Below are 27902 nucleotides of genomic sequence, written 5' to 3'. Positions count from 1 at the left end.
AAGGTCGCCGGCCAAATCAAATGTCCATCCATCAAACGGCCAAACAATAGAGCGACAGGGTTACAGTCCTAAAAATAAACGGCTTTGGTCCAAACAAAAGCTGGAACAAGAATATCCTGCAGAAAAACCCCCAGAGAGACGCGGCGGGAGAAACGAGCGCAGGAAACACACCGCGGCTCACCGTCACATTACTCTGAGCGGAACAGACCAACTTCCTGCGTGAGACGATGAGGCGGATTCTAAACACAATACTGTATTTAGCGGCCGGGTCGAGGCCTGGAAATAAAGAGGTCATGGGGTCACGGGCCGGAATAATGCGGAGACAGGGTCAGAGAGACGGGAACTCGCTTTAAACAGATCAAACGCTCAAACCCTGTCAGAGAAACTCGGGTCATTAGATTTTCAGCAAGAAATAAAGTGTACAATTAGGCAATAAATAACTAAAGATACTGCATAATAATAAAGATATGCATAAAATAAAAATTAAATCATCAAATAAGCAATAAATAATAAAAAATATAAAAAATAAAATAAACAAATAATACATAACATTATATTAAAAAATATTATATAGGACTAAAAATAAAAGAAACAAAAATAAAATATTAAAGATAAAGTAAACCAGAAATAATAAATAAGCAAATTATAAAAAACATGAAAGAAATATCAAATAAGTAAGAAAATTATTAAAGATAAAATAATAAATAATACAATTATAAAAATTAAAAATATGAAACAGGACTAAGAATAAAATGGACAAAAATAAAACACTAAAGATAAAGTAAACCATGAATAATTAAGAAAATACAATTATAAAAATACTAAATATGACTAAGCATAAAATAAGCAAAATTTTAAAAATAGTAAACAATAAATAAATGATAAAAATAAAAATATTAAATAAGACTAGAAATTAAATAAACAAAAATAAAATATTAACGATAAAGTAAACAATAAATATTAAAAAAACAAACTGAAAACATGAAATAATTATTACATAAGCAATAAACAATAAAAATATTAGAGATAAAATAAACAATAATTAATAGATAAAATTATGAAAATATAAAATATTAAATACAACCAAATAAAATGTACAAAAATAAAATACTAAAGATAAAGTAAACCACAAATAATTAATAAATTATAAAAAATTTTTAAATAAAATGAATAAACAATAAATAATAAATTAATTATAAAAATATTAAATAGGACTAAAAATAAAATAAACAAAAGTAAAATATTAAAGATAAAGTAAACAATACATATTAAATAAACAAATTATAAAAACATGAAATATTAAATAAGCAATAAATAATAAAAATATTAGAGATAAAATAAACAACAAATAAATAAAATTATGAAAATAAAAAATATTAAATACATAGAATAAAAAAAACAAAACAAAAATAAAACACTACAAATAAAGTAAACCATACATAATTAATAAATTATAAAAAAATATTAAAGATAAATAAAATAAATGATAAAAAATATTGAAATCAAATGAATAAATAAGAAAATTATTAAAGACAAAATAATAAATGAAACAAATAAAAACAACAAATAATACAAGTAAAAACATTAAGTTAAAATGTCAATACGTTGACCGTTGGGTGACTACTTCACTATCCATGTCATTCCTCTCTAATACTCCAGCACTAATAAAAACAATATTCAAAATATGCCTGTTATAGAGTGTGTGAGTGTGTGTGTGTGTCATTGACAGTGATCTCTGCTGTCTGTCAATGCGACTGTTTTTCCCAGACAAACTCTCAACATTTCTTTCCCATGATTTCATGAATCTACAGCACACACACACACACACACACACAGCTGTTCTCTGGCAGTGAGACACACACAGCGCTGGTTCTCACGTTGTCTAACAGGTTTACAGGATCAAGAGTTTTCATGAAAGAATAAACACTTCCAACTCACAGAAGCTGTTGAACAAATTTAGTACATCAAATATGTAAACGTTGGCCATTTTCTGATCTGTTAAGCTTATGAAACATAACACAATATAATAAAACGATACTGTATAATATTATTTATCAAATGTTTCTGATGGATGACAGACTGAAGTGATGAAGCGCTGCTGGATGAAGCAGCAGTAGGGGGCGCTGAAGAGCTGATGAACATGGTGTGTGTGTGTGTGTGTGTGTAAAAGTGTAATGACAAAGCGCTCTCTGTACGGCTGCGTTTCCACGGCGATGGAAGAGGGGCGTCTGAGCAGCGAATAGTGCGTCTTTGTGAGTCCCAGACACACACACACTCACACACACACACACACAGGCGTAATTACGTGCTGTTTCCTGTGTTGTAGTCATGGCTGGCTGTTTGTGCGTCTCTGTGGCCCAAAACAGCATTTTCTCAGGCTGAGAAAAACCACGCCGGGCTTCAAACCTCACCTGAGTCTCCAATCGCCCTTAAACCGGCTTAGTGCGCAACACACACTTTTTCAAGTCATTTACAGTATTTGAGAAGCAACACTGCATAAAACATTCAAATTTGTCTGGAGGAGTTACTACAAGTGTATTTTGTCTCGCTACTGCCAGATTTTTTTCATAAAATAATTTTCAAGTGCAATAAAACAAAATGCACATGTAAAAACATGCATCGAATAAAAAAAGTAAGAAAAAAGTTGTCTTAGAGCTGCTTCTCAAATAAATGTCTCATTTGAATGGTTTTTTTTTTTAGATATTTAACAATAAAACAACAAAAATACTCATTTGTTTATAGCAGTAATATTCAATATGAGTGTATTTTGTCTCATTGCACTGGCGGATTTTTATGTTTAAAGCATAAAGTTAAAAAAATAAAAGTTGTAATATCTTTAAAAAAAAAAGCTGCTTTTCAAATAAATGTGTCTTGTTTTAATGATTTTTTAGATGGAAAATGACAAAATAAAAATATTAAAATTAGTTTACAGCAGTTATCTTTAATACAAGTGCATTTTGACTTAGACCTTTTAATGTATTAAATTAGCAAAATGTAAAAACAAAGTATGCAAACAGGCTCTAATATCTTATGCACAGAAACTTTCTAAATAAATTTGTGTTGTTTTAATGATTTTTAGATATTTAACTAGAAAATGACAAAAAAATACTCTTTTTTAACAAAATAAACAAGTTAAATACTAGTGCAATAATTTGCCAGTGAAACTAAATATATTAAAAAGAGCCAGTAAATGAATACAAAGCATAAAAACAAAGTGTGAAAACAAGTCATAACATCTTATGGAGAGCAGCTTCTCAAATATATGCAACTTGTTTCAATGATTTTTAAATATTTAACTAGAAAATGACCAAAACACTCATTGCACCGGTAGATTTTTTCTGTTTTAAGCATAAACAATGAGTGCAATAATTTGCCAGCGAAATAAAACATATTAAAAAGATGCAGAAAATGAAAACAAAGCATAAAAACAAAGTAAGAAAACAAGCCATAATATTTTATGCAGAGCAGCGTCTCAAATCAATTTGCCTCATTTCATGATTTTTAGATATTCAGCTAGAAAATGACAAAATACTCATTGCACTGGCAGATTTTTCTGTTTTAAGCATAAACAAACGAAATTAGCAGAAACAAAATATATTAAATAGAGCCAGTAAATGAAAACAAAGCATAAAAACAAAGTATGAAAATAAGTCATAACATCTTATGAAGAGCAGCTTCTCAAATAAATGCACCTTGTTTCAATGATTTCTAGATATTTTAACTGGAAAATGACAAAAATACTCATTGCACTGGCAGATTTTTCTATGTTTTAAGCATAAACAAATGAAATACGATTGCAATAATTCGCCAGTAAAACAAAAAATATTGAAAAGATGCAGCAAATGAAAACAAAGCATAAAAACAAAGTATGAAAACAAGTCTACTCAAATATATGCATCATGTTTCAATGACTTTTTAGATATTTAACTAGAAAATGACATAAAATATTAATTGCACTGGCAGATTTTGTATGTTTTAAGCATAAACAAATGAAATATGAATGCAATAATTTGCCAGTGAAACAAAATATATTAAAAACAGCCAGTAAATGAAAACAAAGTATAAAAACAAAGTATGAAAACAAGTCATAATATTTTATGGAGAGCAGCTTCTCAAATAAATGTGTCTCATTTCAATGATTTTTAAATATTTAACTAGAAAAAGACAAAAATACTCATTGCACTGGCAGATTTTTATGTTTTAAGTTAAATACTAGTCCAATAATATGTAAGTGAAACAAAATATATTAAAAAGATGCAGCAAATGAAAACAAAGCACAAAAACAAAGCATGAAAACAAGTCATAATATCTTATAAAGAGCAACTACTCAAATAAATGCATCATGTTTCAATGATTTCTAGATATTTAACTAGAAAGTGACAAAAATACTCATTGCACAGGCAGAGTTTTCTATGTTTTAAGTATAAACTAGTCAAATACTAGTGCAATAATTTGCCAGTGAAACAAAATATATTAAAAACAGCCAGTAAATGAAAACAAAGCATAAAAACAAAGTGTGAAAACAAGTCATAATATCTTATGCAGAGCAGCTTCTCAAATAAATGCACCTTGTTTCAATGATTTTTAAATATTTAACTACAAAATGACAAAAATACTCATTGCACTGGCAGATTTTTCTACGTTTTAAGCATAAACAAATGGAATATGACTGCAATAATTTGCCAGTAAAACAAAATATATTGAAAAGATGCAGCAAATGAAAACAAAGCATAAAAACAAAGTATGAAAACAAGTCGTAATATCTGTGTCAGATATATAAAAAATAAATAAATGTGTCATTTTTCCATTGATTTTTAGATATTTAACTAGAAAATGACACAAATACTTATTGCACAGGCAGGATTTTCTATGTTTTAAACCTAAACAAGTTAAATATGAGTGCAATAATTTGCCACCAAAATAAAACATATTGAAAAGATGCAGAAAATGAAAACAAAGCATAAAAACAAAGTATGAAAACAAGCCATAATATTTTATGCAGAGCAGCGTCTCAAATAAATTTGCCTCATTTCATGATTTTTAGATATTTAACTAGAAAACGACAAAATACTCACTGCACTGGCAGATTTTTCTGTTTTAAACATAAACAAATGAAATTAGCAGAAACAAAATATATTAAATAGAGCCAGTAAATGAAAACAAAGCATAAAAACAAAGTACGAAAATAAGTCATAACATCTTATGAAGAGCAGCTTCTCAAATAAATGCACCTTGTTTCAATGATTTTTAAATATTTAACTACAAAATGACAAAAATACTCATTGCACGGCAGATTTTTCTATGTTTTAAGCATAAACAAATGAAATACGATTGCAATAATTTGCCAGTAAAACAAAAAATATTGAAAAGATGCAGCAAATGAAAACAAAACATAAAAACAAAGTGTGAAAACAAGTCATAATATCTTATAAAGAGCAACTACTCAAATAAATGCATTGTGTTTCAATGATTTCTAGATATTTTAATTAGAAAGTGACAAAAATACTCACTGCACTGGCAGATTTTTCTATGTTTTAAGCATAAGTTAAATACTAGTGCAATAATTTGCCAGTGAAACAAAATATATTAAAAACAGCCAGTAAATGAAAACAAAGCATAAAAACAAAGTATGTAAACAAGTCGTAATATCTTATGGAGAGCTGCGTCTCAAATCACTTTGCCTCATTTCAGAGGTTTTTAGATATTAAACTAGAAAATGACACAGATTTTTCTATGCTTTAAGCATAAACAAATGAAACATGAGTACAGTAATTTGCCACTGAAACAAAATATATTAAAAACAGCCAGTAAATAAAAACAAAGCATAAAAACAAAGTATAAAAACAAGTCATAATATTTTATGAAAAGCAGCTTTTCAAAAATATTTGTCTCGTTTCAATGATCTTTTGATATTGAACTAGAACACGACAAAAATACTCATTGCACTGGCAGATTTTTGTTTTAAGCACAAACAAATGTAATACTATTGCAATAATATTCCAGCAAAACTAATTATATTAAAAGGAGCAAGAAATTAAAAACAAACCATAAAAACAAAGTATGAAAACAAGTCGTAATATCTTACGCAGAGCAGCTTCTCTAACAAACGTGTCTTGTTTCAGTGATTTCTAGATATTTGCACTCATTAAAATATAATCATTTCTGGTATTGTTTATAATAAATGAATTAAACGTGGGTCATGTGACATTGGAGTTTTATCACTGCACAGGTTAGAGATGCTCTGCCCGCTCTAGGTTTAGTATCTAAAGCGTCTGGAGATACAGAGATTGAGGCGTCAGAGCTTTAAACACACAGTAATGGAGTTTCAAAGAGCCTCCTTTCAGGATAAAGAGAGTCTGAGCTGCAGGAAATCATCTGTCGAGGGTCGATCGCGCTCAAAGCCATCAGATCCACCACCGCTAAACGCCTGACACGCTCACAGAGAGAGTCCAGCGCTCAGAAAACATGACGACGATAAACACACAACGCTAAAACACACCAGTTCAGGGTTCACATGAGCCTGTACTCGGAGTTGCTCAGAAATGTAGGATATGAGTTATCACACCTGCTCTCATGTTTAGATTTTTAGCCCTTACAGAAAATTTCAAAATGCTTCATTCACACTTTGGTGATTGTGCGCATGCTGAAGTTCCCACACTGCAGCGGCCGTATCATGTAACGGTGAACAGCCATTTTGTGCGTGTTTGCGTTTCCTCTCATCATGTGAGCACCTGTTTTCAGCATGAGCTCAGCTCTCGGACCGCTCACATCAACACAGCAGCAGATCTCATCCAGCTGTTCCTCCACTGCTCTTAAAGACACAGTTCATTCATTCACCTCATCATCTGCTCAGTTCACTTTCACTTGCACTGAAAAGAGCAGCGCCAACATTCAGCTAAACATCTTCTTCTGTCTGCCACAGAAGGAAAAGAGTCACACGAGTTTGGAACAACATGACAGAACATTCATTAAAAAATGGTTACACTTTATTTAAGGTGTCCTTGTTACAGTGTAATTAAACAATTAAGTACTGAGTAATATTAATTAATTACATGTACTTATTATATAGTTTATTTAGGATTAGGATTAGGATTTGGCTTAGAGTTACTTTCATGTAATTATGCATAATTAATTGCTATTATAATAAGTACATGTAACGTGTAACAAGGACACCTTAAAATAAAGTGTTACCAAAAAAACTAATTAAATTAACAAATTGAAAATAAAAATGATTCAAACACATAAACCCTAAAAATAATAAAAAAAAGAACTAAAACTTTAACTAAAATTAAAACTTAGCAAAACGTACATATAAATAAAATATTAAACTAATATAAATGACAAAAAACAGACAAAAATACTACATTTAATTTAAAACTTAATAAAAACAATGTGTACATAGTAAAAAACTAAAACTGATACAAAAAATACAAAAACACAAAATGACAAACTTTAAAATTAAAGTGAAAACTTAATAATTAGCATTTTGTGATTCATTTTGTGAAATATTTTCATTTATAAACTAAAAGATAATAAAAAGAATAAATAAAAAAATATATAGACATATTAAAAAGTAATTAAATTAACAATAATTACTACATATTTTTAAAAAATCCTAAAGCTAATAAAAATGACTAAAACACACAAAAATACTAAAACATTAACTAAAATTTAAACTTAACAAAACTTATATATAAATAAAAATAACTACACAGACAAAAAACTAATTCAACTAACAAATTAAAATTAAAAATGATTAACACATATAAAAAAAACTAAAGCTAAAAAAATGACAAAAGCACAAATAATTACTAAAACTTTAGAACTTAACAAAACTTATATATATATATAAATAAAAAATTTAACTAATATAAACTCCAAAAACACAAAAAATTACTAATACTTTAAACCTAAATTTTCATTTTGTGATTCATTTTGTGAAATATTTTCATTTATCAACTAAAAGATAATAAAAAAGAATAAATAAAAATAGCTATACAGACATATTAAAAATTAACTAATTAAATTAACGATTTAAAAATAAAAATGATCAAAACATAAAAACAAACTAAAACTAATGTAAATTACAAAAACACACACCCACTAAAACTTTAACTTAAAAATTAATAAAAACAATGAATGTATATTAAAAAACTAAAACTGATAAAAAATACAAAAACACAAAATTAAAATCTTTTAATTAAAGTGAAAACTAAATAAAAATGATAAAAACAGAACAAAATACTAAAACTTTTAATAAAATTAAAATGAAAACGATTTATATGTAAAAAACTAAAACAAATAAAAATGGCAAAAACACAAAAATTAACAACAACAAAATTAAACTAACAAAAATGAACTAAAATTAACTTAAAAATAAAATGAAACCTTAAACGATTTTTTTATATATATAAAAAACACAACAAAAATCACAAAAAAGTAAAATGTAAATTAAAAATATAAAAAGTAAAATAAAATCTACTCCAGAATATTAACAAAAACTATAACAGTATATCAAAGATACAAAAATAACACTAAGACACAATAATTAAAAAAAAAACAACACTAAAAACACTAATCAGCGTGTACGGCGTAAATGCATTATAATCCAATGCCATTACAGCATGCACACACACACTCACACACACACTCACACGTACACACACACACACTGGTGAAAGTGAATAAATAAACTGCAGTGTCAGTGAGACACTGAACAGAGATTCAGGACCTGGTCAACAGCAGAGCTCGTCCAATCAAACGCCTGAGCAAACCCACGCCTGCCCTTATTCATTTATGTCATTAAAACAACTCGTTAACACTGGAAATATGCACACACAGACCAAACAAAGAGCACTTCTTCATCAGAACACATCAATCTCAATAGTTCCTTTTTTAAACCCCAAAGTTTTAGCAACTCAACTTTTGCATTTAAGGAAACATGCATGTGCCTGTGCGAAACATTCACTTTCAATAATTCTCTCCTATTTTTATGCATTTTATGCAATGCATGTTCAGACGACTACATAAAAAGATATGAGCGCATCAGAAACGGTTTATGTAGAAATGTGCTTGTAATAACGTGTGTGTGTGTGTGTGTGTAGGGGAAGAGCATTATATCTTCTTTTCTTCATGTATTCTCTTTCTGTTCTTTATTCTCTCCAGCTGTTTGAAGCTTTATGGATTGTTTCAAGTCTTAAAAAAGCCTTAAATGTGGAAAATATTACCAGCATCTTCCTTTTGAAGTCCTGTCCTCCCCCACGCTCTGTTATTTCCTGTATTTAGTCCTGCGCTGCTTAACTTACAGTCAGAGGAGAGCCAACGCCGCTACCCACAATTCTTTGCTCCAACCTGAACTAATAACTCTTAGATTTTACAGGACACAACGATTTTTAGCGCAAACACAATAGTCTTACACTTTTGACCAGTAGGTGGCAGTGTTATTTTAGTGTCATTGAGATACTATTATAGTTTGTTAATATTTTAAATTGGATTTTTTGCTGTTGTTGTTGTTTTTACTTTAATTTTAGTTAAAGTTTCAGTAATTTTGTGTATTTTTGTAATAAAATAATAACTAAATAAAATTGTTTACTTTTTTCATTTCAGTTTTAGTTATTTTAGTACATCAAGTTAAACTACATTTAAAAGTTTTCTTGAATTATAAAAAAACCCTTAAAATTCTGAAATATCTTTTTAATTTTCGTTTTTTAAATTTTATTTATTTATTTATTTATATTTACTTATTTATTTACAAAACTTAAAAATGATCTTTTGAAAGAAATGAAATGAAATATGTCTATGCTTTTTTATTTTTAGTTTTTTAAATTTTATTTATTTATTTATTTATTTACAAAAATTACAAATGATCTTTTGGCAATTGGCTAAAATGATTTAAGTTTATAATTTTTACATTTTTATTTCAGATAAAATTTATTTGATTTCAAGTAACAATTTTTAAATGGTTTTAATTACATTTGTTAACAATAACAATAATAAAAACGATACCAGTTTTTATTTATTTATTTAATAAATTTAATTTATTTATTTTTATTATTTTGGTTTTAGATATAAATAATATCTATTGTATTTTCTTTGAAAAAATGAATATATAATTTTTATTATTTATATATTTTTGTAATATGCCTTTTTATAGTTTTGTTTTGGAGATTTTAGTTATTAATATATATTATTTTTTAAGCAAAAGTGAGAAATTGGAAAATGGCTGAAATAAAATAGTTTATCATTTTTAAATATTTTAGTTCAGTTAACATTCATTTAATTTTAAGTAACATTTTTTGATTTTAGTTTTAGTTTTTTTAAATAATAATAATAATAATAATAATTATTATTATTATATATAATTTTTAATGAAATCTTATTTCAGTTTTAGTTATTTTAACATCAGGTTATATTAACTGAGAAATAATAAATGTTTCCTTGGCAACTAACTAAAATATAATGTAATTATTTTTATTATTTTTATTTATTTATTTATTTTTAATGTGTCTATTTAGTTTTTTTTTTATAATTGTATTATTTATTTATTTTTAAACTTAAACTAAAACAAAAAGAAAAGAAATAAATAAGTTTATAGTTTTTAAATATTTTAATTTTAAGTAATTTTTTATGGTTATTAGTTGGGTTATTTTAGTTTTAACTAGGTGGTGCTGGACACATGATAGTTAGATCCAAACGGGCTGATCTAGACACGAACGAGTGCATAAGAAGAGTCCGAGTGAGATGTCTGACTCGCATTAACATCATCATCCCTCCACAGGAAGTGGCTCCAGACAGCGAGAGGTCAGAGGTCAGCGGTCCTTACCATAAGCGAGTGTCTGTTGGAGGGCAGCAGTCCAGCGCTGTATCCGGCGCTCAGGCCGCCCATGGCCCCGTTGTGAGAGTGGGACGGAGTGATCAATCCGTGCATGTCCCCGTGAGCGCCGGCCATCGCTGTGGACGGACCGACCGCATGACTGCGCAACACGTGGATCGCGTCGTCCAGCCGCTCCAGCCTGTCCTCGATACGACTCTGCTGCAGAATAAAGATCAACATGATCAAACTCTGCTGTTAAACCTGTTTCACACTCTACAGTCTAGAGTTTTTTTTATTAAGCCAAAGGTCTTTTATTTCTCTCTTACCAGCGAATGCAGCGGAGGCTCGTAATTTGGGGACGAGGCTCCCTGACCGTTTCTGGACCAGACGGCCGTACTGGCAGCTAAAGAGACAAAAACAACATCATCACTGTCAAAAACAACCATCTGAACATCCTGATTAACAAAACAAATGCTCAAAACAAAATTAAAAATAAAACCACACAAAATAATTAAATACATAAATCAATAAATAATAAATAATAAAAATGTTACATTTTTGTATACACTCTTGTAACATTTTTTAAATAAAATAAACATTAATTGAAATAAAATAGAATATAAAAAGCTTTTTAATTTCAGTTAGTTGGCAAGGCAACGTTTCTCATTTTAATTTGATTAACTCAATGGCGTAAAATAACTAAAACTAAAACTGAAATAAAAATGAATGAAAACCATATAGACAATTAAAAAAAAAAAAAAAAAACAATAATAATAAAAAAAAAAACTTAAATTAAAATGGAAACAATATATTAAAAAAGTGATTGAATTTTCTTTCTTTCTTTTTTTTTTAAGTTTTCACTTTTAGTTTAAAAAATGTATTTTTTGTGCGTTTTTGCCATTTAACCTTTTAATATCTCTTATTTTATTTTATTTATAATTATTTTAAAAATTATTATTTGTAATTATTTAGATTAAAAATGAAAAACATAATTAAAATGGAAACAAACTATGAAAAATAAAAAGTGATTCAATATAATAATAAAAACTACAATAGTGTCTCGTTCATACTAAAATAACATCGTATTGAGATACTATTATAGTTTTTTGCAAGTTTTCATTTTGATTTTAAAATGTAATATTTTGTTGTGTTTTTGTCATTTCACTTTTTTAATGTCTCTTATTTTATTTGTTATTACTATTTTTTAAATTATTATTATTTATTATTTAAATTAAAAATGACAAATTAAAATGGAAACAAAAAAAGTGATTTAAAATATTAATAAAAACTATAATAGTGTCTCAATTCTACTAAAATAACACCGTATTGAGATGCTATTATAGTTTTTGATTGGTCATTTTTTAGTTAACATTTTCGATCAATTTTTTTTTTAATTAAACCAAAAAAAAATATTTTGTTTTGTGTTTTTGTCATTTAACGTTTTTAATATCTCTTATTTTATTTTATGTATTATTTTAAAATTATTATTATTATTATTATTATTATTATTATTAATTATATAAAATTAAAATGGAAACAAAATATAACAATTTAGTTTTAAATTTTTTTATAGTTTTATCTGTTTTTTTAAAATTGTAATAATTTTGTTATGTGTTTTTGTAATTTTTACTTATTTTTACCTAACTTTTTTAATATCTCTTATATTATTTTACTGTTTTTTTAATTATTATTTTTATTATTTAAACTAATCAAAAAAGAGAAATGCTTGCAACTAGCTAAAAACAAAACATTAATTTTAATTAATTAATTAATTAATTAATTAAATTTATTTTTCCAGTTTTATTTAATTCTATCTGAAGTTTTGTTTTTATTTTCAGGAGTCTGATCATGTTTAATCCTTGTTGATGTGGTCAAATCTTTCTTCTGGCCTAAAAACATTCCCCTCATGTTCTATAAATCCATTTTTTCCTGTTGATCCGACACTCAAACGAGACCAATTAGGCATCATTCACTCTGGTGGAATAAATAACGGCGTCTTCTCTTTGTAGTCCGTTTTTCTTAAAGTGAGTGAAGATGATCAGCTGGTGTGTGCCGCCGGACACGTGTCCCTTCCTTTGATAGGTGACGACCCACATGCTAATAACTCCTCGTTATTCTTTCATTCTCGTGTTAAGATGCAAACCCGTTTAGGACGGGCCGGTTCACGGCTGTAATTAGAGAGGAGCGCCGCTCGTTTATCCGTTCTCCCTGACCTTCACCTGTTTGCGTTTGCGCGTTTACGTCGCGTCTAATTACGTTGTGTTTTTTCAAATCGTACTTCTTTACAGAAACACGCATTTCAGACGCTTCCCTGTATTATTAAACCTCATTTCCAAATGCTAATTAGCACATAATTACAGCCACATTCATGTGCAAATAAATTTTGCATGTATCCGCGCCGCCGCCGATGAGAAAATTATTAAATTAGTTACTTAAACTTCCCTCGCATGTTTAAGTTTAAATATTAATTTGCGGTTGCGCATTTAATGGTTGTCGGTTTAATAACTTTGGCACTCGGAGAAATAGCAATTAGGCGGCAGTCGTTTCCATGGCGACACAAATAATGACTTGTTAATCAGGCCTTTAGATGAAGTGCGTTTCAGAGTTTGAAACCAATATGAAGAATGAAACAAAAAAAGCTTTTCAAATTCAAAAAATCAATGGACTCTATCAAAATACTTCAGTAGATGCAGGATATATATTGAATTATTTATTTTATATGCATAAAATCAGTTATTTTATTATCAGTTATTTTTCCTTTTTCATTTTAGTTAAAGTTTTAGTAATTTTGTTGTGTGTTTTTAGCATTTTTATTATTTTTATTAGTATGTTTCTCTCTCTCTAATTATTATTATTATTTTTTTTAATAAGTTCTAGCTATTTTAGTACATCAGGGTAATCTAAAAAAAAAAAAAAAGGTAAATGTGTAATAAATGTGTAAAAGTGTGTAAAATACAACAAAACACATATTGTCCCACAATGCAATGCAAAGTTTGTTTATTTTATTTATTTTTTTTTTTAATTGTATTTTTTTTTTTAATTATTTATTTTTTTCTTTTTTACAAAATTGTTTTTTATTTTCAGGATAACTGGAATTAAGAATTGTGATAATGTGGCAACCTTTTTTTAATAAAATAAAATAAAATGAAAATAAATTTTTTTTTTTTTTTATATATCTATATTGTTTTTATTATTATTATTATTATTATTATTATTATTATTATTATTATTATTTCAGTTTTAGCTTTAGTTATTCTAGAACCATTTTTCCTTGGGAACTAGCTGAAATAAAATACCATATTTGCTAAAATGTGTAGAATACAAACACAAAAACACACACTATCCCACAATGCAATGCACTTGACCTTTCATTTCCAGTGTGACACATTTATTGAACTAACAAAAGTTTGTTTATTTTTATATTTTTTTTTTTACAAAATTGTTTTTGATTTTCAGAATAACTGGAATTAAGTATGTGGTAATGTGGTAACCTTATAAAATAAAATAAAATTAAATTAAATAAAATTAAATAAATTTTAGTCTTTTTGTCGTGTGTGTTTGACCTTTTTAAAAACCAAATTTATATATCTATATTGTTTATTTATTTATTATTATTTCAGCTTTAGCTTTTCAATATTTCTTAGCTGAAAATATATATATTTTATATATTTTATATTATTTCAAGTAACAAAAAAGCTTTTTAAACGTCTTAATTTTGGTTAACTAACAAAGCCGGTGGCATATACTCTATAATAACAGTCCTCATTATGTGTTGCACAGTAAAGCAGTAAAGCAGAGTAATCAGGTGACTGACATCAGTGCAAACAGCTGTGTGTGTGTGTGTATATAACTCTGTTGAGAATAAACACACACACACACACACACACACACGCAGTGTGTTACCTGTGAGCGAGGGAGGAGATCCCACAGGAGTGGACGGGTTGGATGAGAAGCTGTTATTGGTGTGATCGGGGGAATAGATCTACAAACACAACAAACACACAGCAATGACAAACCACACATCATCATCATCATCATCATCATTCCTACAGGAATCAGTTTGCATGAATCCACATTCGTCTCAATGATTTGGCAACATGAAATCACATTTAGCGATTTACTTTCTAAATAAATGTCTCTGGTATTAATGTGCACAATGCATTAAAAACACGTATATTCAAGATGTTCAAAATACAATAAGTTTCACCTGGAAGCCTGTTTCAGTCACAGAATAAAAAAGGTAACTGGGACTTTTTATCTCAAAATTGAGTCGTGAATGTGGTTTCATGTTGTTTTAGTGTATTTGTGTGTTGTTGTGTCTGTCAGGGCCTGCATGAGACCTGGTGACTCACTGAAGCCAGAGCCTTTCCTAACGCGTCTCCCGTCTGCGAGCTGCTGGCCGCTCCGCTCGGCGCTCGATTCGCTGAAACACAACACATTACAGACAGTTCAAACTTCAGTCCGTTCAGATAAGATAGAGACAAAAGTACTAAAAATCTAAAATCATATTTCTTAATTCATTTCCTATTGAAAAGTGAGAGTTCTAGAACTGGATATATTATTAAAATGAATAAAATATTTAAAAATCATGGAAATTTCTATAACAAAAACTCAACGAAATGTCAAGCTCCAAAATATTTTGTTGAGTAAAAATTGCAGAGATATTGTCATTTGTGAATTATAAATATAATAAAAAAATTCAATAAACTAAATAAATTAAAAATAAAAATTCATATTTCTTATTAAATTCACATTTCCTATTTAAAAGTGAGAGTTCTAGAACTGGAAAAATAATTAAAGTTAATTAAATATTAAAAACTCATAGACATTTCTATATTGAAAACTTTTTTTTCTAATTGAGTCAAGTTCCAAAATATTTTGTTGAGTAAAAATTGCAGAGATATTGTAATTTGTAAGTTATATATATTTAAAATAAATAAATAAATAAATAAATAAAACAATAAACAAAACCTACAAATCAAAAATCATATTTCTTAATTCAAAAAATACTGAAAACTCATTTTTCTAATTATGTCAAGCTCCAAAATATTTTGCTGAGTAAAAATTGAGATATTGTCATTTGTAACTTATAAATATAAAAAAAATAAAGTAAAATAAAATAAAAATACAATAAACTAAAAATCAAAAATTATATTTCTTAATTCATTTCATATTTAAAAGTGAGATTTCTAAAACTGGAAAAATAATTGAAATTAATAAAATATTCAAAAATAGGATGGAAAGAATGGAAATTTCTGTAACGAACACTTATTTTTCTAATTATGTCAAACTCCAAAATATTTTGTTGAGTAACAATTGCAGAGATATTGTCATTTCTGAGTTATAAATATTTCTTTAAAACAATACAATTTCATATAAATTAATTATTAAACCCAGAGTTTTAATTTAATTTAATTTAATTTAATTTAATTTAATTTAATTTAATGACACTGAGTCAGTAACTAAAAAATAAAAAACCTACATAGAGTCAAAAATGTTGAGAACCACTACTTTAGACAATTAATATTTATTTAAACTTCTCAAAACATTTTTAAAACAGAAAATGTTCACGTCATTGACAATACTGGTTTCTGAACTGCCAATTTTTGAAATGATCGGTTGATTAATCATTAATGCTGTTAGGCAGCTAAACCTGATCACCTGTAGGTCCCTTAGCTCCTTCTTATTCATTATCCTAATATTCCACCTCAGACTTTGCATTGTGAGAGAGCGACTGAATCGAAGTGAATCAAATCTTCCTTCGGCAGTGACTCACCCATGACGCTGTCTGTCCCGTTAGTGGTGGCGGAGCAGGACGCCGTGCTGTAGTGATTCGTCCCGCCGCTGCGATGGAAACTGGACATGGGAGGAAGACTGGGGTTAATCTCAGCTGACGAGTGTGACGGGTAACTCTGAAAAACACAGAGAGAAAGACAGGTTCGAGACAGGTTGATTTCATTCATAAACAGTTCTTCATGTATGTTAGATAATCAGTGCTCTGTATCATTGTCTTTGACTTGAAAAATGCGCTCACGAGTCTGTCGTGCGGATGCAGGCCGCAGTAGCTGCTGCTTTGAGCGCTGTGTGTGGAGTTTCCCAGCATGCTGTTGTATCCGGGCTGGTTCATACTGCCGGACGAGCTCCATGGGTCTGTACTGTGATGGCCGTCTGAAATTACACATGACAACAAACACAAAGAGTTTTTAGGCCATTTATATGTTGCTGAGAGTTTTAAGCTGTTGCTATGCAGTTGCTATGGTGGTCTGAGTGGTTGAGGCATTAGCAAGCCAGTTGCTAGGGTGTTCTGCATGTTTTAAGCTGTTTCTATGCAGTTGCTATGGTGTTGTGAGTGTTTAGGCTGTTGCTATGTAGTTGCCATGGTGTTCTGAGTGTTTTAGGCTTTTGCAATCCTGTTGCTAGGGTGTTTTGCATGTTTTAAGCTGTTGCTATGCAGTTGCCATGATGTTCTGAGTGTTTTAGGCATTGGCAATCCAGTTGCTAGGGTGTTCTGCATGTTTTAAGTTGTTGCTATGCAGTTGCTATGGTATTGTGAGTGTTTAGGCTGTTGCTATGCAGTTGTTAGGGTGTTGTGGGTGTCAATAGATGTTACTATGCATTTGCGAAGGTGTTTTGAGACCATTGCTATGTAGCTGCTACAGTTTTCTGAGTGTTTAGGCTGTTGCTATGCAGTTGCTAGGGTGTTCCAGTGTTGCAATGCAGTTGCTATGGTATTTGGAGTGTTTAGATTGTTTAGATTGCTAGGGTGTTTTGCATGTTTTAAGCTGTTGCTATGCAGTTGCTATGGTGTTGTGAGTGCTTAGGCTGTTGCTATGCAGTTGTTAGGGTGTTGTGGGTGTTTATAGATGTTGCTCTGCATTTGCAAAGGTGTTTTGAGACCACTGTTATGTAGTTGCTACGTTTTTTTGAGTGTTTAGGCTGTTGCTATGCAGTTGCTATGGTGTTCTGAGCGTTTAGGCTGTTGCTATGTAGTTGCCATGGTGCTCTGGGTGATTTAGGCATTTGCAATCCAGTTGCTAGGGTGTTCTGCATGTTTTAAGCTGTTGCTATGCAGTTGTTAGGGTGTTTTGAGTATTTTTAGACCATTGCTATGCAGTTGCTAGGGTTTTATGATTGTTTTAGACAGTTGCTATGCAGTTTATAGGGTGTTTAAAGTGTTTTAGAGAGTTGCTAAGGTGTTTTGGGTGCTTTAGACCGTTGCAAGGGTGTTCTGCATGTTTTAAGATGTTGCTATGCAGTTGCTAGAGTGTTATGAGTGTTTTAGGTTGTTACTATGCAGTCGCTAAGGTGTTCTGAGTGTTTCAGGCAGTAGTTTCATTAGGTGTGTATGGTTTACCTGGCATAAAGAAGGAACTGGGAAAGCTGCTGCCCGGTGCTTTAGAGGACGGGTAACCCGGTGAGTCCCGGTTATAATCGGCAGTGCTGGCGGACGGGGCGTATACCTGAAACACACACACCACAGCCTTGATTAGGAAGATTAATCACACAAAACACACTTTCTACATGCATTTCACTACATATTTCATGCCGTGCGTTAGGATGCATCAGAGTAGAGACGGAAACAGAGCAAAACTCTTTCCCAGGAAAAAATGTTCATGTTCCCAAAGTGTTGCGACACAATAATTTAGTGCAAATGTGAGACGAGCAGCTGCGGCGGATCAGTGATGACATCAGCACACAAACAGCAGAGCATTCCCGTCTGGAAAACTGCACTGTAATGACTAGCAGGAATGCTGGGAACATGCCGGATGGGAATACGGAGCTGGGATAAACACAGCGGATGTGTGAGGACAGAACGACCCCCAGAGATACACCTCAATCACAAGAACACAGGCCATGGAGACTCACACACTAGATCTCAAATGTGTCTCCTGGACTACATGCAGAGCAAATGGAAACGAAGTTGTTCATGATAAGATACATTTTTTTTTAAAGGAATTGTAGGTGAAAATTCTGAGACAAACGTAAATGAAGCCCATCTGAGAGCTTATGACATCTCCAGAGCTCAAGGGTGGAGTTTGACGAGTTTTATGGAGACCAAGAGACTTCAGCACAGATGGAGGACTTTACTTTCCCATGAAGCACCTCACACACACGCACACACACAAGTCTGTGAAAGAGATCAGGCTGTGACTTTAGGGGGGTTTAATAACATGGAGATTTTGTTCTGGCTGGGTAGTTTCTGCACCTGTCCACAGTTTAAACACACATCTCTATATGTTTAAAGTGGGTTTTTTTAGGCTGTTGGGTGTTCTGAGTGTTTTAGGCAGTTGCTATATAGTAGCTAGAGTGTTTCTAACTTGTTCTGAATGTTTTAGGTTGTTGCTATGCAGTTGCTAGGTTATACTGAGTGTTTAAGTCTGTCACTATGCAGTTGCTAGGCTGTTCAGAGTGTTTAGTCTGTTGCTATGCAGTCACTAGGCTGTCTAAATTGTTGCTGTGCAGTTGCTAGGTTATACTGAGTGTTTTAGCCTGTCACTATGCAGTTGCTAGGGTGTTCTGAGTGTTTAGTCTGTTGCCATGCAGTTGCTATGGTGTTGTGAGTGTTTTAGTCTGTCACTATGCAGTTGCTAGGGTGTTCTGAGTGTTTAGTCTGTTGCCATGCAGTTGCTATGGTGTTGTGAGTGTTTTAGCCTGTCACTATGCAGTTGCTAGGGTGTTCTGAGTGTTTAGTCTGTTGCCATACAGTTGCTATGGTGTTGTGAGTGTTTTAGTCTGTCACTGTGCAGTTGCTGGGTGTCCTGGGTGTTTTAGGCTGTTGCAATGCAGTTGCTATGGTATTATGCGTGTTTAGGTTGTTGCTATGCAACTGCTATGGTGTTCTGAGTGTTCAGGATGCTGCTATGCAGTTGCTAGGGTGTTCTAAGTGTGTAGTCTGTTGCTAGGCAGTTGCTATGGTGTTTTGAGTGTTTTAGGCAAGTGTATGCATAGCAACAGTTTAAACACTCACAAAACTGTAGCAACTGCATAGTTATGGTGTTGTGAGTGTTTAGGATGTTGATGTCTTTAGGTTGTTGCTATGATGTTTTAGGTGTGTAGTCTGTTGCTATGCAGTTGCTATAGTATTATGCATGTTTAGGTTGTTGCTATGCAGTTGCTATGTTGTTTTGAGTGTTTAGACTGTTGCTATGTGGTTGCTGGGGCATTCTACGTGTGTAGTCTGTTTCTAGGTAGTTGCTATGATGTTCTGAGTATTTTAGGCAGTTGCTATAGTGTTCCGAGTCTTCAGGCTGTTGCTATGTAGTTGCTAGGGTGTTCCGGTGTTGCAATGCAGTTGCTATGGTGTTTGGAGTGTTTAGATTGCCACTATGCAGTTGCTATGGTGTTCTGAATGTTTTAGGTTGTTGCTATGCAGTTGCTAGGGTGTTTTGCATGGTTTCTAGCTGTTTTCTTCCTGTCTGGTGTGAGTAGAGTCTCAGTGTTTTTCTGGACTGTAGATGTGACTCAGGTCTCTTCTTTAGTGTGATTTCCTTTCAGGTGTTTTCTGGTCCAGCAGGTAAAAATAGTGCTGATCACTTAGTAAAATAGCTCTCATCAACAACACACATGATGTGAGAAACCATTGATGTCTGGAGCTCAAACGCTGCAGGAGTGAGTCTGTTTACTGCAGCAGATCAGGAGCAGATGGAGTGAAACCAGAGCAGTCACGAAAGCCACAACACACACGGTCTTGCCCCTCACACCTCATCAGTGTGACCCGCTTGCTGCACCTGTGCTGAACTGACCGGAAATACACACACACACACACACACACACACTTAAATGTTCCTCCTGAACGTACAACGTAAAACAGATGATATGTGTGAAACTCTCAACAAACTAGCAACTAACATTCACTATTTTTTTCTGAGAAAGAGAGAGAAAAGACAGTTGGTTTTAGGCTGTTGCTATGCAGTTACTAAACAGTTGCTAGGGTATTTAGGCAGCTGCTAAGCGATTTCTAAGAGTTTTTGAACATTGTAGGCTGCTTCTGTACAGTTACTAGGGTGTTCTGAGAGTGTTTGGACTGTTGCAATGGAGTTGCCAGGTTGACTTGAATATTTTCGGTGGTTGCTTGGGTGTTTTGAATATTTTAGTCTGTCACTATGCAGTTGCTAGGGTGTTTTGAGTGTTTAGACTGTTGCTATGCAGTTGCAAGGGTGATCTAGGTGTTTTAAACAGTTGCTAGGGTGTTATGAGTGTTGAAGGCTGTTGCTATGGTGTGTGGATTGTTTACTCTGTTGTTATGCAGTTGCTATGGTGTTCTGAGTGTTTAGGCTGTTGATATGCAGTTGCTAGGGTGTTTTGAGTATTTAGGCTGTTGCTATGGAGCTGTAGTGTGTTCTGAGTGTATTTAGGCTGTTGTGATGGAGTGTTAGGTTGACTTGAGTGTTTCAGGTGGTTGCTTGGTTGTTTTGAATATTTTAGACTGTTGCTATTCAGTTGCTAGGGTGATCTAGGTGTTTTAAACCGTTGCTAGGGTGTTATGAGTGTTGAAGGCTGTTGCTATGGTGTTTTGATTGTTTACTCTGTTGTTATGCAGTTGCTACGGTGTTCTGAGTGTTTAGGCTGTTGCTATGGAGTTGCTAGGGTGTTCTGAGTGTGTTTAGGCTGTGATGGAGTTGCCAGGTTGACTTGAGTGTTTCAGGTGGTTGCTTGGGTGTTTTAAATATTTTAGACTGTTGCTATGCAGTTGCAAGGGTGATCTAGGTGTTTTAAACAGTTGCTAGGTGTTATGAGTGTTGAAGGCTGTTGCTATGCTGTTGCCATGGTGTGCGGATTGTTTACTCTGTTGTTATGCAGTTGCTATGGTGTTCTGAGTATTTATGCTGTTGATATGCAGTTGCTATGGTGTTTTGAGTGTTTAGGCTGTTGCTATGGAGTTGCTAGGGTGTTCTGAGTGTGTTTAGGCTGTTGTGATGGAGTTGCCAGGTTGACTTGAGTGTTTCAGGTGGTTGCCTGGGTGTTTTGAATATTTTAGACTGTTGCTATGCAGTTTCTAGGGTAATCTAGGTGTTTTAGACAGTTGCTAGGGTGTTATGAGTGTTGAAGGCTGTTGCTATGGTGTTGCTATGGTGTGTGGATTGTTTACTCTGTTGTTATGCAGTTGCTATGGTGTTCTGAGTGTGTAATCTGTTGCTATGCAGTTGCCTGACTTGAGTGTTTTAGGTGGTTGCTTGGGTGTTTTAAATATTTTATACTGTTGCTATGCAGTTGCTGGGGTGATCTAGGTGTTTTAGACAGTTGCTAGGGTGTTCTGAGAGTTTAAGGCTGTTGCTATGCACACACACAGGAGAAAATACTTTATCTGTTCTACACCCAGACTGACCAACAAACACAAACGCTCGACAAACTAACAAAGTAACATTTTTTTTTTTTTTTTTTTTTTTTATTTTGAGAGAGAGAGATGCGGAAGGAAGTTCCGCCCTCACTTTGGACTTTATTCCTTCAACCTGCAATTGCTATAATGCTGTACAGATGTAGAACAACATCAAGAGCTCCAACACACACACATGCTGGGGTCTGGCTTTACCATCAAACATAATCTATTCCACATGAACCACAGCGAGAGCGCGCACACACATACACACACACACACACTCCCTGAGGAGAAGCGGCTTCCTGTGGCTTGATTAGGGAGAACCGTGCAAAGACAAGTGCCTCCCACAACAGCACCTGTGACTGCGTGTGTGTCTGTGTGTGTGTGTGTGTGTGTGTGTGTGTTTCAGGTCAAATGTCAATACAGCCAGGAAACACTTTACACACACAACTAATGGAGAGAGACCCATAACACACACACACACACACAGATTTTGCTGGTTTCTATCAGGTAGTCAGTTCAGACAAGCCAAGTGTTTTATTCTGCTCATGATACTAAAATGTCAACATATGAGAAAATATTTCACCTTTTTCACTTGCAAATCTGTACACTTTCTAAATATGGGTTCTGAGTTGAAGAAAAGCTAATAATTAAATAATAAAAAATTATTAAAAAAATAAAAACAACCTTAAGTTGATGAAATGCAAAAAAGTATATCATAAAAATGAAAAATGAAAATAAATAAATTAATAAATCATTTTAAAGACATGAACAATCAAAATAAGCACATGAAAAGACAATAATTAAATCCTAAAAATGTAAAATTTAAATAAATAAATAATTTTAGAATAAAACATTTAAGTTTTTGATGAAAACCTAATTAAATCATGAAAAAATAAAATAAAGAATTAAAAAAAAATAAAAATAATCGAAATAAACCGCTGACAAAGATGAAAAATAAATGCAAAAATGTAAATAAATAAATTCAAAATAAAACACTAAAAAAGACTGAACATGAATGTCTTCGAGAGATTAGTCAAAGGAGTTTGGCTGCAGGAATCACAGATTTAACAATACAAGCTTTACTTTGTGCTTTTAAAGCTGCTGTTCATTTCTACAAACTGAAGGATGAGATTAAATGAATCTTTGTGATGATCAAACGCATGTCATGATTTAAAGCAGAATATTCCTTTAAGAACAATGACAGGTGGAGAAAACACACACATGCACAACACATCTGGAGCCCATCAAACACACAAACAATCACACACGACGCTAACCAACTTCATATAAGAATGAGAGAAAACAAAGACACAGAGAGAGAAAGAAAAGAGCCCAAATCACTGTTTATACTGAGAAATCAGTGCAAGATGTGAAAGACGGACACACACACACATCTGATCAAAGACACTGAAGCTTTTAATTGACCTCTAATTAGATCAAATGAACCTGGAGAAACACGTACAGCTGCAGAGAAAGAAAAGACAAAGCAAAGAGAAAAAGAAAAAGAAACGGCTAGAAAAATAATACAAAGAAAATAAAGTAATAAAATAATATTGAAATGATAATAATTATATCATAAAAAATTTAACTGAACAAATTTAGAATAGGAAAAATCTAAATGAGCTAAATAAAAGACAATAATTAAATTATAAAAATGTTAAATTAAAATACACAATTTTAAAATACAAAAGAAATAAGAAAAAAGTAAAAAAGACAATTAAAAAATTAAATGACAAGTCAAGAAAACACAAAAAAGACAAGTAAAAAAAAAGAAAACAAAAAAAGATATGAGAAAGAAAAAACAAGTAACAAAATAAAATATTAAACCAAATATAAACTAAAAATAACAGAAATGAAATAAAATTATATTAAAACTCAAGAAATGACAAAAAAAATAAATAAAGATACTACAATAAAATAAAAAAAGAAAGAAGAAAAAAGAAAGAAAATACAATTTAAAAATTTAATGACAAGTCAGGAAAAGACAAAAAATGACATGTAAAAACAAGACAAAAATAACGGAAATTAAATAAAATTATGTGAAAAGACACAAAAAGACAAAAAAGGACAAGGACATAAAATGAAAAAAAGGAAATGAAACAAGAAAAAGAAAAGGAAAAGAAAAGACAAGACAATTTGAAGCTATATTAAATTATAAAACCAAAAATAATTACAAAAAAAAGATACAAGAAAAAAAAAAAGAAACAAAAAAAAAAAATACAATTTAAAAACGAGTCAGGAAAAGACAAGTAAAAAAAGAAAAACTAAACAAGACATGAGAAAGGAAAAGAAGCAAAGAAAAAACTAACATATAATAATAATAATAAAAATTAAATAAAAAGGTGTGTCGAGTGGGGTCATGTTCAGGTCTGAGGTCGGCGACCTCTATGTGTGTGTGTGTGTGTGTGTGGGCGTCTGTGATGTGATTGACAGCTCGATAGTGTGGCCTTGCTGTGTGTGTTGCCATAGCGATGGCAGAAGAAAGCGCGTCAGATCTGAGCGTGTGCAGCACAGATGGTGCCGAGAGCATCCGCTCCACACTTCCCTCCATACTCATCTATCTGAACACTTTACTCTTCATCCACACACACCATGCCAGGTAGAGACACACTCTCTCTCTCTCTCTCACACACACACACACACACACACACACACACACACACAGATCCAGCAGCTTGAAGCCATGCACTCATAGGCCGTGTGTGTGTGTGTGTGTTCTCTGTTTCAGATCAACAGGATTACGCGTCAAGCGCTGGGATGTTTCTTTCTTCCCTTCTTTTCTCTCATTCTTGTCTTTGTCAGGATCGACAGCAGATCTTTGTTCTCTAACAGATTTACCATGTTTGATTACCGTGATTTACTGCCGCTGGAGCCCCCTAGTGGAGCTCAACACACACACATAAATCACTAATACACAAACATAAATTAGGCCATAACAGTGACTTTAACTGCTTTTTATAAATTCAGGTATTTAGTTTTTTTTTTTTTTATTGTATTATTCTTTTATCCAGATTTGTCTTCAGCTTTAACTCTATTAAAAAATGTCCTTAAAAAAATTATTATTATAATTTTTAAAATCAGACATTTTAATTTTGTAAGACTGAACATGCTTTTAATGGCAAATTTTCAATTATACTTATATAAAATTGTGTGTATATATATATACCTAATTGTATATATATATACAAATAATTGCAAAATTATTCCTAGTTAATTAAAATAACTACAGATTCTACTAACTACAGATACTAACAGAAAACTTTTTTTTTTGTTTTTTAACCTAACTGTATGGATATAAAATAGTTTATATATAAACATAAAATTATATAAAACATATTATTTTTGATTATTTTAGATTTTTTTTTTTTTCAGATTTTTTCCAGCTTTAACTCTAGAAACAATTTTGTCCCTAAAGATTTTTTTTTTTTTTAAATTAAAATTTTTATCTTCTGCCAAAATAAGACATTTGATTTTTGTAAAATTAAATATGCTTTTATAGACAATTTTGCAATTGTACGTATATGATTTTTTTTTTTTTTACCTAATTGCATGGATATTAAATTGTATTTACATAAAATATATTATTTTTTAATATATGTTAACCTAATGTTATTAAAATTAAAATAAGGGTTGGATGCAAAGCAAATGCATTTAAATAGCACATGTTATGCACAACTTATGTTTTGGTTGAACTTGATAACAGAAAAAGCAATAAAGTATCTTATGCTCAAAGTTAATTTAAACATTAAAAGAATGAATGAAAACAGAATAAGTAAAGAAAATAAAATGTGTGTCTAAATAAATGGAAATACACAGAAACAATGCAGTGCATCAAAGTAAAAAGAAAAGAACTGAAACCATGATGGTATTCATCGAAGTGCATTAAAGTGTCATTTGCATACTATAATTCGTGGTATACGAGTATAGTAATCAAAAGTAGTGTGGTCCACATGAAAACAGCACACGTTTACCCATCTGATGCGATGAGCGCGAGAGAGACTCAGAGAGAGAGAGAGAGACGTGGCATGTGTTTATAATATGAGCGTCCAAATGTTTCTGCTTGAGTCAGAACAGATGAAGAGATTCTTCTCGTCTCTTCTGCACTCCATCCGTCCTGAGATCCGTGATACGCGATCATCTCACCAACATCAAACGCAAACTCCATCAGGAGCGCAGCTCTTCATCACGCGCAGCTTTCTGCTGTTTGTCAGCACGGGATCATCTGAAGAAATCAGCGCCATTACTGCCATTTCACAATGCTTTATAGCAAAAACAACTTCTTTTGTTTTATAATGTGCAACTGTAAACATGTCTGGATTAAACTATGTATATATAAGGGTCAAAGATGAAAAAGGGTAAAAAGCATTAAAGCAATAGGTGTAATACTGCTTTAAAATGTCATTGTTTTAAAAAAAAAAATGAAAAAGTTTTGTGTTTAATTCAGTTGCATTTTTGTTTTTATGGGCACAAAATAAATATCATACATTTTTCCCTAATTTACAGAAAACACCTAGTAAGATGTCATTCAGTGTAAGAATCTCGTCAGGCATATTTACACCAAATCGATTTATGACATATTAAAAGACAAATTACTTTCACCCCAAATACTAATTAGTTGTAATTCTACATTTTTTAAATTTGCCACTATCCTAGGTTTTGCAAACAATATTAAACAAAACAAAAAATATTAAATTATGTTAAAACAAAAATAAAATAAAATAAAATAAAATAAAATCCAATGTTTTGATCATTTAAAACACAATAAAATTTAATATGTGCCCTTATTATTTTATATATTTTAATATGTCCAAGTCAGAATAAGCATGTTGTTTTAATTTTTACATAAATGTCGTGTTACACTGTACTATGTAACCTTATATATGTAACATTACATACACTATATATGTAACATGATTTCAACAAAATTTTGACATTTTATTCTCCAAAAACGTATTTGAAACCTTAAAAATAGGCACTTTACTTACATTTAATGTGCTTTCTATGGACATAAAATCACTTTTGTAAATTTATTTTGATGTGGACATCTTAACGTCTTTGATCCATATATTTATATTTATTTATTTATTTAATTAAAATGTCATAAAATATTATATATTTTATTTTCCTGCGCATGTACTTTGTTCAAAATCTGCAGGACATAATTGTATGGACATAAAATTGTATTTATATAGTATTATTTTTATTTTTTATTTTTAATTTTATATATATATATATATATATATATATATATATATATATACACACACATATATATATGTGTGTGTATTTTTTTTTTTCTAGCTTTAACTGTAGAAACAATTTTGTCCTTAAAGAAAGATTTTTTTAATCTCCTGCCAAAATAAGTCATTAAATATATATATATACACACACACACACACACACACACACACACACATAAACTGTCTCTCTCTATATATACATATATAACTATAAAATATTTTAATATTTTATTTCACATTTCACATTTAGCAATATAGTATGTATATAGTATATAGTATTATAGTATATTATATTAAAACATGTTTAAATTTTAAAATAAATAGCAAACACTTAAAAAATAAAATCCTTGTGTTTAAAATCACAGAAAAATCTCTTTTTTCCTAATGAAAAGGCACCTGTTTCATAGAAAGACTTGCATTGAGCTTTAAAGCCGGTATACATCGCTACAGCTCTCAAACTGACCACATAAACAGGAAATGACACTCATGCGTCCCGTCCGCCCCCACAGCCTTATGGGTAATAAGAGCC

At 31.1% G+C, this 27902-nt stretch overlaps 2 protein-coding genes across 10 annotated transcripts in view; one reads left to right on the top strand and one right to left on the bottom strand.

The window, feature by feature from the left end:
• The window catches only part of LOC127152307 (transcription factor 4), a 180909-nt gene that overhangs the window by 21723 nt on the left and 131284 nt on the right, over positions 1–27902 (bottom strand). For 7 of the 8 annotated variants that reach the window (XM_051092896.1, XM_051092894.1, XM_051092902.1 and 4 more), the window contains 7 exons: positions 18168–18273; positions 16848–16981; positions 16590–16725; positions 15166–15236; positions 14717–14795; positions 11140–11216; positions 10823–11032 (listed from right to left, as the gene is read on the bottom strand). In XM_051092896.1, the coding sequence (XP_050948853.1) occupies positions 10823–11032; positions 11140–11216; positions 14717–14795; positions 15166–15236; positions 16590–16725; positions 16848–16981; positions 18168–18273 (813 nt within the window). The remainder of the gene's footprint in view (positions 1–10822; positions 11033–11139; positions 11217–14716; positions 14796–15165; positions 15237–16589; positions 16726–16847; positions 16982–18167; positions 18274–27902) is intronic. The other variant, XM_051092895.1, reaches the window with a different exon arrangement.
• Positions 1–27902, top strand: part of LOC127152320 (vitelline membrane outer layer protein 1-like) — a 232385-nt gene that overhangs the window by 155372 nt on the left and 49111 nt on the right. The window lies entirely within an intron of this gene.

Source organism: Labeo rohita, chromosome 21 (assembly GCF_022985175.1).
Source record: "Labeo rohita strain BAU-BD-2019 chromosome 21, IGBB_LRoh.1.0, whole genome shotgun sequence".
Classification (NCBI taxonomy): domain Eukaryota; kingdom Metazoa; phylum Chordata; class Actinopteri; order Cypriniformes; family Cyprinidae; genus Labeo; species Labeo rohita.
This window is presented reverse-complemented; position numbering and strand designations above follow the sequence as displayed.